The 13,963-nt window shown below is 37.2% G+C and overlaps 1 protein-coding gene and 1 long non-coding RNA gene across 2 annotated transcripts; one reads left to right on the top strand and one right to left on the bottom strand.

Moving 5' to 3' along the window:
* Positions 1-2,532: 2,532 nt before the first annotated feature.
* Positions 2,533-9,083, bottom strand: hoxb1a (homeobox B1a). The gene is made up of 2 exons (XM_082165630.1): positions 4,491-9,083; positions 2,533-3,722 (listed from the first exon to the last, which is right to left on the bottom strand). Exons 1-2 carry the CDS (start codon positions 5,113-5,115, stop codon positions 3,406-3,408), a joined length of 942 nt encoding a protein of 313 aa, XP_082021756.1. The 5' UTR covers positions 5,116-9,083; the 3' UTR covers positions 2,533-3,405.
* Positions 9,084-11,573: 2,490 nt separating this feature from the next.
* LOC309495867 lies at positions 11,574-12,565 on the top strand. The gene is made up of 2 exons (XR_014204856.1): positions 11,574-12,048; positions 12,084-12,565. It is a non-coding gene; the product is annotated as an uncharacterized lncRNA (long non-coding RNA).
* The last annotated feature ends 1,398 nt before the right edge of the window (positions 12,566-13,963 follow it).

Here is a 13,963-nt window from a genome sequence, read left to right as displayed (position 1 = left end):
AAGCTAGGCTACATAAAATGCCATTAGCCTACTCTAAATTGTTTCTGAATCGAAAGTCCTTCTTGAGGTTTTTTTTTTTTTTTTTTTTTAAAGCATGTATTTACAGTTTGGTGAAAAGGTGGGAGAGGGAGAGGGAAGACACGGGTGAACAGCTAAAAAATTCTAGAGAGACTATAAGTGAAGCCCCAGAACGGTGCTCGCAGCTCCAGACCTGCGCGTGACCCCGGCGAGATGGAAGCCCGTCCGCAGCTCCTGACAAGCTGACCTGCCTATTTCGAGTATTAATTTGGGCCTGAACTCTGGGTGAACCGAGGCCAGGGGAGAAGCAGTCAGGGGATGTTTGAGGCAGGGCCCAGGGCAAACCTGTCCGCCTGAGCAAATATTGGGGTAGTCCGTCAGAGGGTCGTGGATGAAATGGAACTGTCAAGCCCGCGTAAACTTTGGGGAAGAGGTGAGGCCACAAGAGAGAGAGAACAAGGGGGGAAAAGTTAGGCAAACTCGTTTCCTTAAATGTTCGAAAAACGACCCCCAAACCTTTCCGACCCCCCTCCATAGTTCTCTTCAGCACTTGTCAGCACCCTCCATCTCAGAGTTCATTCACCCAGTTCTTTCACCGGAGTTTGCCCTCTCTCGCTCACCTGCTTTGCTGTGCTTGTGTGTTTGAGGTGGCACAAAAGTAAACCGAGAGTTCCTAAAGTCTGATGTGTATAATTTGAACGAAAGTCCGGCTATAGAGCACCGATTGAAAGCAGATGGTTATGTGATGCTCAATGAGATTTTTTTTTTTTTTTTTTTAACAGTGAGCAGTGACTCGAAATTGGGTTATACCCATTAATAATGTCTATGTCCAGTCTTCATGACAGTCCTAAACAAATCCTGTGGATACTGCATGTAAAACCATAATTTGCAAGGCAACAAGTCTACACAAATCTCATATTACATATTAAGTAGCCCTATTAATCAGTCCGTTTGCATTAATATGAGGGATTACATATTATAGTTAGTCTAACAAAAAACGACTGAAACGAATCGACTATGTAATTAAAACACTTTGCTTTTGTAAATTTGTTGAGAATGTTATAGGTTACAAGCATTTTGCTTTTAAATGTTGATGAATGTAATATCTTCTTGCTATGGGACAGTGAAGTCAGGGACTCGTCTATTTGGGGTTTCTTTCTTTTTTTTTTCTTTTTTTTTTGGTAAAGAGTTCAGGTAAAGTTAACGGTGACCTCTATTTAAACCCCCTACTGTAAGCATTACTTTACGTTTCAATGCAGAGCAGGGAGGTTGACCGCGGGGGTAGCGGCCGGATCAAAGGCCCGTTCAGGGGGCTACAGGACAAACGTCCTGAACAGCGTGAGTGAAATCTGCACCAGCAGATGGTCCAGAGCCAATCATATAGAGCAATAGCTGTATCGTCTTTATTCCCTCTGTGTTGATATGTTGAGCCAACTCGTTATGATTGTGTAGGCTATATTTTTTGTAGATAGGCTAAACATTAGCTCATAAAATACAAAATGATATTTTTATGGAATAAAATAAATCTTACAAAAAGTTACTAAAAGTGTCTTTATTTCGTAATATTAAGGATATTGTGAATCATATGTGGCAGAAACTATTCTAATGCTATTATATCTAGTAATCAAATATGATTATATGTTTTTGATCATTTCTTTAGCGTTGTTGCAGAAGACAGTCTGTTGTCTTTCTTGCCAACACTCTGGCCTATATGCGTTTCATTAACGGAAGCACCCAGTGAGCTGGTGTGCGTGAATGCCACTGCAACCCGGCATTTTCTTCCTCTGAAGTGGACCTAATGCTACCACCTGTTGCAAAAACCAAACTTGTCTGTCATGGCACAAGTTTAATTCTTACCGAATTTTTTTTTTTTTTTTTTTTTTTTTTTTTTCAGTGACTTTAATGTCTTAGGTCTTTGTCAATTAGTAATATTTCAGCAACCGATTTGGAGAGCTATAGGCTAATGTGAATTGTCGAAGTCGATATTTTTTCCCTTTTAAGAATGCTTAATTTGTTGTTAACCACTCGTGAATGATAATTAAATGCTTGTAAAACGAATATTTGTATGGTTTTGAAAGTGTTCAATGTGTTAGGCAAGTAGGATGTCAATTGATTACAAAACTCAATAACTAAAATGCGCCACCCACAATTCTGTTTCGTTTCTTGAAAGCATGTCTTTCTTTTAATTTGTTTAGGCCCAGTGCTATTTGTGCCACCCCTAAAGCACTCATGAGCAAGTCTGTTTGTATGTTTAGATATCCCAGAAGCGCAATGAGGTAAAAAGGTCATCGTGAACCACCCTGATTGCTCACCAACATTCCGTTCCGTGCCGTGCTCCGAGCATCCTATAACACTACTGACTGGTTGGTGTTCGCTTTCTCACCCTCCAAGTGAAGAGAAGGGCTGTTAAACCCATGTCATCAATTACTCCATAGCTACTAATTATAATTTTTTTCTAGTATGTAAATTTGTATATTTTTCTTTACACACGCATAGGCTACATATGTAATCTAGAGACTGGTTCAGTAAAATATTGTTTTTATTTGAGGTAGATAAAGAACTTACAGAAACATTTGATTGAGACATTTAGATTACGGAATCATGCAGACAGTAACTAATAAAACTCAGCTCGTCTGCGCATAAAAAATACTAGGCTAAAAAATCTAATTCTGTAAATGTTTTAATAAAGAAAAGTAACACCCTGCATTGTCCTTTTGTTCTACAAACGGAACGGAACTTTCCCAAGGCGCATGTCACATGTTCAATATCCAAATTTATGTAGTAAATTAGGCCTGACTGGCAACACAGTATTAATCATTTCTCGTTGTAGTAATGGAATATCACAGTGTACATTGAGAGGGAATCGGTCACGTGTTCCTGTAAATTGTGCTGGTGTTCAGTAAAGGCCTACCCTGTAAACGCATAGTGCAAGGAGTCCGAAAACCCTTATAAGCTACAATCCACAAGACTCAGGTATATGAAATGTGTACATCAAATAAATCATCATAAACGCAACAAAAACATCAATACATATTTTGACAACACAGTAAGCTCCCTGTAAAGTCAGTTAGGTTCTTTCAGAGACTTGTAAACATCGTGAAAGTGCATTATTTTCATCATCATTGTAGAAATACCCTGTATAACACACACACACATTTCCAATGAGTTTTGGAAATTTTGTTCTAGCAAACGGTGTAATATGTCCATTGTTGTTCTAAAAGTCTCTTTGCTTTTCACTTTTTTTTTTTCAGTTTCCTAAAAACCAATTGTCCTATAATAAAATAACACGAGAAAGTCTTTCTGGCACATTTTGGAATGCTTAAATTAATAGACTTTACGATATATTTCGAATCTGCTGTTCAATGCACCCAAAGTTATTGTCCTCGGTTAGGAATCCGGACTTGGAGAAGCTCCAGGAGATGTTGAAGTTGAGTGATCAGAGTGATCCTCGAGGTCTTTAGACAGGGTGGATGAAGCAGGGGCGAGTCCCTCCTTCTCTCGCTTCTTCTGCTTCATTCGGCGGTTCTGAAACCAAATCTTGACCTGTGTCTCGTTCAGCTCGAGCGTGGCAGCGATTTCGACTCGCCGCGCTCGCGTGAGATACTTGCTGAAGTGAAACTCTTTCTCGAGCTCTGTGAGTTGTTTGGTAGTGAAATTCGTCCGAATTGTGTTTTGCGGTCCCAGTCCGTATTCGGCCACTTTAGCTGCGAGGAAAAAGTGAAAGGATGATTACATTACATGACAGTTTGTCAAACAATTGAACACAGGTAAATTAATCATGATCATAATTAATTGCCTTATATTTATATTTAAAAAAAACGCCAACAACAATCAACTGTGCGCGTGCTGGTTGTTATTATCCTTAATTAGATGTGACGATTTGAAACTGCAGTTCAACAAGTTATTCGGTATTGCAAGCTTTGCTGACCTTACCATAATTCCCCTGTCTGTACTTATCAGTTTTGAAAGAACTCATAACGGAGTCTATGGAATACATGCAATTCAATACTCCCCAAAGATGGCTTTATGACCACTCAATTTGTACAGTATGTCAAAATGGTGGCCCCTTTGCGTAAAAGTTGGTGCACTAAATCGTTGTGAGGCAAACACGACTGGGACAGGAGAGGGAAGCTTAAGAACACAATGGAGGCCAACAAAAACGAATGTTGCGCGGCGAGAACCGGGACAAGCTAAAGATAACAGTGCTGTTGCATTTCCTATGGCGAACGAAAGCATGTATGTTTGATGCATTAACGCAGGGGGAGACGGGTTACAACTGAAATGAACAGGCCCGTTTTTAAAATGCATTTCATTTTTAGATATCTTAGGTAAAAAGTTTCTAATTTTGTGTATAATGTGTTATACTTGGTTATGTAGATCTGAAAACTTATTCGCTTTTATGTAAGGCATAATTTCTGTCGGTTTGAGTGTACAGCACTATATATTTGCTTCAAAGAGGCAATTCAATCCACCTGTTTTAGGGGGGTTCCTTTTGACTTTCATCCAATCGAATGTCTTCCCAGGTGGCGACTGATCCGTGTCAGTCTCCCTCTCTTGGGAGGCCGATAAGTCGGCATAGGTGCCTTGTGAGTAGCCTCGCTGGTGGTCCTGGCCCTCGCACCCATGATGCTGATAAGGTGCGGCTGGAACGGCTCCCTGCGCTCCGCAGTAGGCACCAGCCATGGAGCCATAGTGAGGACCGACATTTGAGGTAGAAAACCCCGATGAGTGATAATACATCCCATCCTGCTCGGGGTTTATGAAATACTGATGTTGAGCATAGTCCGGGTTGGCGCAGGCCTGGGTCCCATAACTAGTCACCGTGCCACCGTAGGTGACAATGCCACTTTGATGCGTTTGGTGCTGGTGATGCGCGTAAACGCCGCTCTGGTGCTGATGTTGTGCTGTTGCTGGCTGGTTGCTCCCCCCTACGTAAAGTCGTCCATCAGCGTTATAGCTGTCACTTGCGTGTCCGGTGAGGAAGGGGCCCGTGAACGCCTGGTCCGTGTGGTGGTATCCAGGCTTGGGCGAGTAGGCGTTCGTCCCACGGTTACAAATTGTGTACTCTAAGAAAGAGTTCATTCTGGAATTGTCCATGCGCTATTAATGGCGGAGGGTCAACCTGAGAGATCGGGAGAGCCTCCTGTCCTGCAAGCTCGTAACAGTATGTCATGCGGAAGGGGGGAAATGCTTACCTCTTGAGTATTTGCTCGTGCTTCCCTATAACACATCTTTACCTCAGCTGCTGGTCACGTGAGACGTCACGGCGCCAATGGTGAGGGGACCTCCAGAAGTTTGTCAGCGCACGGCGACCATCCATCACGCGCTTGACATTTGCATGACAAAGCCACTTCAATCAAACTAGCCCATCAATCTGATAACAGCTAGAATATGTCAAACCCTGCGTGAAAGGCTCTCCGAATGAGAGAAAGAGAAATAAAGAAAGAACGTTTCAGACTTTTGCATTGAGATTTAGGCCTTCATCTCCTCTCATCTCTTTACTTACCATCTGCATTTAGTTTCTAGTTTTAATCGCGCGAGTTTAGTGAAGAATGCGTTATCTTCCTACTGTAATGTTCTGAAGTAGGCCTGTGTGATCTCGATTGTCCTATTTAATAAGAGTAATGCTCACTGTTGGGCTTTAAGACTCGCCGAACGCAGAGTTCATTATGTGTGTTTAGAACGGAAATCTGTTTAACACTCGAATTGGAAGTGACGCCACGGTTCGCAGATCAGTGCTGGTTGGCTTTGGATCCGTCTAATTAAATCACTGAACTGATCTGTTACCTAAACGAAATTAGGTCGACAGCGAGCCTTCTGTTGAGTCCAAACAAGCAGGAAAGGAACGTCAACGAGTTCTTTTTCTCTCTCTCTGCCTGTGGAAACGAGTGTTGCTGCTTTGCTGCCTGGAATTGTACTCGATTTTTTTCAACTGCTGGTCAAAGTGTAGAAGATAGTATTTACAGTTTGTAACTTTAGTTTTAAAATGGTAAGATTATAAATCACGCGTTCTAAACCTAATCTCCCAAACTTTAGGGTTATAAGTCAAACTAATGAGTTCGTCTGGAACATGGATGGCTTGACAGGCGTTGGTGGACAGCAGGAGAAGAGAGAAGCTAATAATTAATTAAGATGACAATGCTGAGCAAGTCTTCCTCTTCATATAAAGCCCACGCTCAATATAGGGGGACTGAAGAAGTTCGAATATATTTGTTCATTAGTACATGGTGGTACAAGAAAGGGTAACAATATAACGCCCACAGCGATTTGTTATCTGTCGATTCACGTGCCAAGTGATTGTCTAGTTACGCAGCCCACGATTCCAAACTACTTTGAGCTGTTTTATTTATTTTTAAGTACTGTTGCTGCTCTGTCCTAAACTCAAGAGTCATTGAGGCTTCAGGTCCCTTTGTTTTAAACGAATTCATCAGTTGATTGGTTACAGTGTTTTATACAGGCGAGTACCAACGTCATCACTAGGCGAGCAAGGCAAACATAGCCAAAACAAACAGCAGTTTATGTTTCCACTTATCACAAACGAATGATTAAGATTTAACGACTCTTGCTAATGTCTTTTGACGCCAAGATTTTGAAATAGATGTGAGATAAAATAATTGACTTAATTTTTTTTTTTTTTTTTTTTTTTTTTAAAATAGGCTATACAAGAAAACGTGTAAAGGAGACTCTGTTAACAGTTGTTAAAATAGAAAAGAGGCATTAAAATGTATCAATTCTATAAATAATTATTATTATTACACAGCAAAACATTGTTTAGTCTATGTAATTGGCAATGTTAATTTAACACTGGCAGGGTTTATTATTAGCCTATTATTACGTATAGAGTTGATACAGTATTAATAAAGAAATTGTCATTAATTTAATTAATTTAATATTTAAGTAATTTAGTATTAAATCTGAACTATTATCAACTAGCCTATTTGCAAAAGCTTAAACGTTCTTCTGGCGCAAAAAAAAAAAAGCGCAACCTCGCGGCTCGCTAGATGTATTTCTGCGTAGGCTAAGTGCGTATTAAAACTCTAACAGCTATAAACTTCGCAATGGCTCCATTTGCATATATCATTTCAGTTCTGGATAATAATAAAATAAAATAAAAATTAATAAAAAAAACTCAAACGCAGGAATGTCCTTAATATCTATCGTTTAACTTTGATTTAGTTGTAGCATAGCCATGGCTTGGTCGAATGCACATGTCACGTGCTTAATGTGTCTAACCCGTGAAAATTGTTTGACTGAAATCACTACAATACATTAACCAGTGAAACGTTGGCAAACGTATGTGATGATACACCACCTTATGTAATGTCATGTAACAGTTGTGAATAATGTTTGTGATCATTGCTATGCTGTTTAATAGACAGCATTAATGTATATATGTATACATGTAGGGCTATATATGTATAGGCTACAAAACCTTAAAACATATTTTTTTTCTTCCTCAATTTATACACTGGCAGTTCTTTTACTATTTTGCTAGGCAAAACCTAAATTGCAGCTGAGAGTAATGGACCTCCCATCATAACAACCTTTGAATGTTTTTTTTGTTTTTGTTTTAGTTTTTTTAGTTTTTTTTTGCATGACCAAGTCATTAACTTGCATAATGAATGGCCCTTGAAGCCATTCAAATAGCCTATAGTTTTCTTTCTTCATTCCACACCATGTGCTCAACATTGAGAGCTTGTACATCTAGCTGCAGGTGTTAACCTTAACACCACAGATGACATCTTGTTACTATAATTCATTTGACTATTTAACTTAGAGTTCCTCAGCCCAGGCCTTTTAATATTCTCAGTTCTGAAAGCTGGCTCATTTCCTTCACCCTCCAACCCTTCCTCATTGTCTTCACTTGAGCAGCTGATGTGCGGTAACGCATTGACACACACTGGCTTATCAACAGCATCATTTATTCATGTAGGTGGAGATGAAGATATTTTCCATTGCACACGTAAATTGCTTGGGGTATTAAGAAAATCGCTATACAAATTAAATGATTTTACTCATGTATCCATCCTTTGAGAGGTGACACCTATCCAAAGTCAGTCCCACCCTCATTTTCATATGCTACTCAGAGGTTAAATGGGCCATCGGCTTTGTCTCCTAAATTATCCAAGTCGTCATATAATAAACAAACATAGGACATGCCGATTGTCTGAATTTCACTTCCAAATTATTCCAGATAATTTATCTTAATCCACTGGTGCAAACAACCAAATGGGTGATGGAGCAGTAGAAACAATGGCATCGGTTTGGTTTTTGCCAGTTTACCCGACTTAAGTGCTCAAATGAGATTGCTAGAACTCAAGCACCCTCTCCTCAACATGCATGCTATACTGTATTTACTTCTCTAGTTGTCTCATCTGACTTACTTTCTTTTCCAATTTTTTCAAACATTCAGTGTAAATATGTGTGCGCACTTAATTTGCTAGTTCAAACATATTACAATAGCATTCAATAAATCAGATTTTTAGCAGATGCAGGCACAATTATTCATCTTAATGTCCTCTTAGACAAACTATGCAAAAGATCTGCTGACATGATTCAGATACCGTGCAATACAGGCGTATCTAGAAAGAAAAATAGGAGTTTGTGTGAATACAAGCTGTTATTCTTTGTTTTTCTTTGTTATTCTAAGAAAACAGGGCCATGCAAGGTCTCCACAAAGCACAGTCTATAGGTTGACCTTGTTTAGACCGTCACAATCTGTTGTGTAAGGATATGGCCTCGTTCAGGTTAGTGTCAAATAAATGCTTACAGTCAAGCTTACGCTTACGACTATCTATCTATCTATCTATCTATCTATCTATCTATCTATCTATCATCTATCAATCATCTATCTATCTTCAAATATATCTCCAACTAAGCATTTCAAGCTCATCACCACTTATAAAAATTCACAACCGTCTTCAATATGTTAGCATTCCATTGTAAACAATAGCCCCCTCCCCTCCAAAAAGTTATTTTTGTCTTGCATTCCAGTAAAAAAAAAAAAAAAAAAAAAAATCAAATACATATATAAGTTCACTTGAGGCAGATTGTTTTATCTTGTTTATACTTACATTTACATTTACATTTAGTCATTTAGCAGACGCTTTTGTCCAAAGCGACTTACAAATTGGGACTAAATTAAGCAAGTCATCGTGAAGAGGCAAAAAAACAACGCAAGAAGTGCTCAAAATACGAAGTTCAGGCATTATTCAGAGTAGCATAAGCCCGATAAGCGAGAATTTACAGGAAAATATATATATATATAAATTATTATTTTTCATTTTTTTTAAATTTTTTTTATGAGGTTAAGTGCTCACGGAAGAGAAGAGTTTTCAGCTCTTTTTTGAATGTTTCTGCATTCCGGATGCCGGTGGGAGATCATTCCACCAGCATGGGACTGTGAATGAGAATGTTCTGGAAAGTGATTTTTTTGGCTCTCTGTGATGGGACCAAATGGACAAGTACTTAAAACAAGTGGATAAATCTGCCAGTGTAATAAAACAAAATGCGCTGGTATTGATGAGTAATTCTCAAAAAAGAAAAAAAAGGGTAAAGTTACTTGGCAAGAAAATGAAAAATATATTGTTTTAGAATTTTTTATTGGAAAATAAGTCAAAAATATATATATATATATTTATTTATTTTTTGCTGTGAAAATAAAGCATCCACATTATTTTACACTTCTCACCATGCAGCTATGTAAAATTAACCTCTCGCTGTCAAATCTCTCACAGGGCACTCTCTCTTTGTCAACTATATGCAAATCAGATGTAAACTTTCTGGGCAGGTGTTGTCATTCCAGGTGGTTGAGTAGCAAAGTGGAGGTTGCCCATGTGTGACTAAATCTTAAGTACTTTTGCTAGATATGTACACACACATTTTCATAAAGTCACTGGTTTAAAGTTTCATGTCATGGAGTCACAGACATATATGAGGTCTTAGATGAGTAGCATGCATTAAACATGCATTATCATGTTAAAGACCTCTATTCTCCTAATCAGTGTGAAGACTTTTTACATTTCTAATCTAACTTTAAAAAAAAAGATTGTTGTAAAAGCAAAACATTATTTTTCAATCAATAAATTATTTAATAAATTATAAAATTCCATTTTTAGGCTCTTTAAATAGGCCTACGTTTTACATTGCAAGAAAGGTTATGGTTGTCATATTAGCGTGCTGCTCGGTTATTGGGAGATGTAACATGCACTGTTCCAAAAAATCTGTATTTGATATTTTGATGTACATGCATTACATGCTTTGATTAAAATGTTGCATCACAGGCCTGGTTTCTTGACAGCTGGGGTTTAAGGGTCAAGTATGTAGATGGTCTATGCTGGGTCAACTGATTTTGTAGCTCACAAGCTCAAGTTTGACTGTTAAAGCTATTGATAAGCCATACATGCCTTTCCACCACTGTTGCGTTACAAGATGAATTGGTAGCCTATGTGTGGCATCCAATTATGGCTGACACCATACATGATTAATACTAGAAATTAGATAGAATATACCACCACTAAAACTAGGCTCGATTGTGAGTGTTTGGCGTGCATTCAGTTACGATTTGCAAGATGTTGATATAAATATTGCACAATGTTCAGCTTCATGGAGTGGCCTAAGGGTAAGGCTGCTTATTTTGCGCCTTTTGCTTTGATGAATTGAATTTTCTATTTAAAAAGAAAAAAAATCCAAAGCCCTTATCTCTCATTCAGCATGATTGATATATTCTTATCATTGCATCACTACAGATTACAAACCGTCATATTTGTATAATGTCAACAAAAATCATTCAAGTCTATTATTTACTTTGTGTGATTGGGACACTTTCAGTGGCTCATTCAGGCGAAACAAATTATGAATTTTACATGTCGTAGGTAGCTAAATATGATAAGTGAGGACACTATGCTCACTGTGGGCTAAAGCACTCTGCTTCCATTCCAAGCTTTCAGGAGGTCACATGACATTCTATATGTTGTTCATTACCTCTTTACCATGGTTGGCTGTCTGAGCAGAAAGCCATGGAAATCGATAGGCACTCTCTGAGTGGATATTCCATCTCCCACTTTTTAGAAGAGACTGACAATTGCATTATTGCAGTGCACTTTTTGATCCCATAGAAAAAACAAAGCTCAAAAATAGTCTTTGCACAGTCTTTTCCACATACTTTGCAGCGAGGTTGTCATTTGTTCAAAAAACAGTAAGAAAAAGTAATGTTGTGAAATATAATTACAACTTAATTAGCTTTTCTTACAATTTTAATATTCTTCTAAATGTAATGTATTCTTGTGATAGCAAAGCTGAATTTTTTTGCATCATTCCTCCAGTCTTTAGTGTCACATGATCCTTCAGATATAATATGAAATATTTATTATTATTATCAGTGTTGAATACAGCTGTGCTGCTTCACTTTTGTGGAAACCGTGGAATACTGCATTCAAAAGTGTAGGGTAAGATTTTTTTTATTATAATAATTTTTTTATTGTTTTAAATAAATTAATACTTTTATTCAGCAAGGATGCATTAAATTGATCAAAAGTGATATTTTTACTTATCTCAGTGAATGGCGGGGCTTATTGAAAATTTCTTCATCAAGTCTATTTGAAGTCTTGAGTATTTGAGACAACCTGCCCCTATAGTGGAGCATACTGTCACTCTATATGGGGTAAGTTGTCTCAATGCACCTGCAGTTACAGTTAATTTAGGTCTTTAATATTTAAAAACTTGAAGAAATCATGACATTGCCCCAACCTACCTAACATAGGCGAGTACGTTTATGTGTGTTGGGGCAATGTGTTATATACAATTGCTAATTATTTTATAATTATTATGCATGCAGATTTTATGATTTCTATAGTTTTAGGGTACATTTCACATCAGTGAAAAAAGTGTAAAAACAATATGCTTTCTCAGGAAAACAACATTTGTTTTTAGTGTTTATAATTTATCAGTGTATCTACTATCTAGTTGCAAAACTTAATTATGAAATAGTTGCTGGAGAAGAAAATTACATCACATGATGCTGGTCACATGGTTTTGGCATAAACCATATAATAGTTTTCTGGGAGTGTTTGGTTAGTAGTTGACAGAATTTTTGTGGACATTAATAAAATGAAATATTTTCTTATTTGAAAGAAAAACTGTTTAAACTCGATCTATTTTTCTAAGGTATTTAGATTGTAAAAGTAAATTTCTAGAATAATAAAAAATCATCTAGATAATCTTGACTTTAACATTTTTTTATCCATTATTTTCAACTCAAGACCCACTCATTTCAAAAAGCAAACAATATAAAACACATTTAAGCGACATAAAGGCAATTTTATTAAAACTTAAAAACAGAGTGCATAAAATATTAGTGTGAGATGTTTTTGTTAGAAAAAAAAACATAATTATCATCAATGGACAGGAAATGTACCCTAAATAATCAAATTTCCCTGCTTATATTAATAGAAAGATTGATACAAATTATTCTGTGGTGAAGCAAATACTACAGAAAAAAACAAATGTAATTTATACATGAAAAAGTTAGTTCAGGCAAGAATTAAAAGTAAATTCTACATTAGTACTCAATTCAAGCTTGTAGAAATGAAAATGTAAATGTCAACGTTATAAAGTTAAGTTAAACCTACTCATCTTTTCTGATGCTGGTGTCCCATCATGCACTGGGGCTTATTTTTTATTTTTATTTTTATTTTTTTCATTGCTTTTGTTGTTAGGTTTAGTAACTTACATTTTGTGACATCTAGAGTTCATATTCTACTCAAAATGACACATTCATACTCAAAAATCATCCATAGAATGTTACCGTCATTGTGTATTGTGAGCTACAATGTTATATTGTAAAAAGTAAAAAGTATTGGAAAGTAAACTTCAACTAAGTAGACATTACTTGCCAAGTTAAAGTCACTTATTTTTATTTTTTTTAATTGTACTTAGTTAAAGCTGCAATCAGTAGTTTTAACCTCTTTGTCGCCATCTCTGTTCGAAATCTGCAATTGCAGTTATTCGCAGAATTATCAACTTTACGTGGGTTGTGCCTCGACTGTGCGGATGAATCCAATGTTTTGAGGAGAATGTGCGGCTGTCAGTCACCGTGCCGGTGTGGATACTGGCATTCGGAATCACAGATTCTACTTTTTGGAAGTATGACCAACATAAGTAACATCCACTTTTGTTCTGACCAACTAAGGGAAAAAAGTATTGCAGTAAATTGCGCTGATTAAATCTAACGATCGCTTATCATTATCAAACCGTGCAAATTATACTTTGTTCTCAAATTGTTCATGTTAACAACATCAGCATTGCCTGACTACATTTAATGCCCTTCCGATATTTATTTTTGTTTTCGCATGGGCCCGGTTGCAGTCTCTCTTTTTCTGTAGCCACTCCAAAGTCTTTTGCATTTTACAACGGGTGAATCTCCAGTTGTCACTGGTGATTGTCGTTTGAACCTCTGGATCCTCCATCAAGTTGATAAGTTTAATTATATCAAGTGCTGTGAGAAAAGGCTATAAATCTCCACCTCCAACATCCTCACTCGCAATATAGCCTACTAGCCGAGACTCCTTCTTTATGTGTACAGATGTGATGTAATGACGCAAAGACATGCTTGAATTTCCTGCGGAAATCCACTAGTACCACTGGAATTAAATTTTTAATCGAGCAAGGGAAGCAGAATGTGTTGAACACTAGCTGGTTATGTACTTGCTCAAACAATTATTTTGGATAAGTTTTAACCCAAAAAAGTTACGGACTGCAGCTTTAAGTTGAGTTTACTTAATTCCATTTGTGAAATTTGCTCTAAAAATCTGCGTGCAAAAACTTGCCTAAGAAAATTTCACTTATTGTTTTTTTCAGTGTACATTGTTAATGTTACAATCCCAGGCCATTTAAAATGAACTAGTGAAGGCAATGTGTGATTTTTAAATGTTGAAAAACTTTAAAA

This window comes from Leuciscus leuciscus, assembly GCF_965113295.1.
Source record: "Leuciscus leuciscus genome assembly, chromosome: 1".
NCBI classification, from domain to species: domain Eukaryota; kingdom Metazoa; phylum Chordata; class Actinopteri; order Cypriniformes; family Leuciscidae; genus Leuciscus; species Leuciscus leuciscus.
Note: the sequence above shows the minus strand (reverse complement) of the source record. Positions and strands in the feature narration are given on the sequence as shown.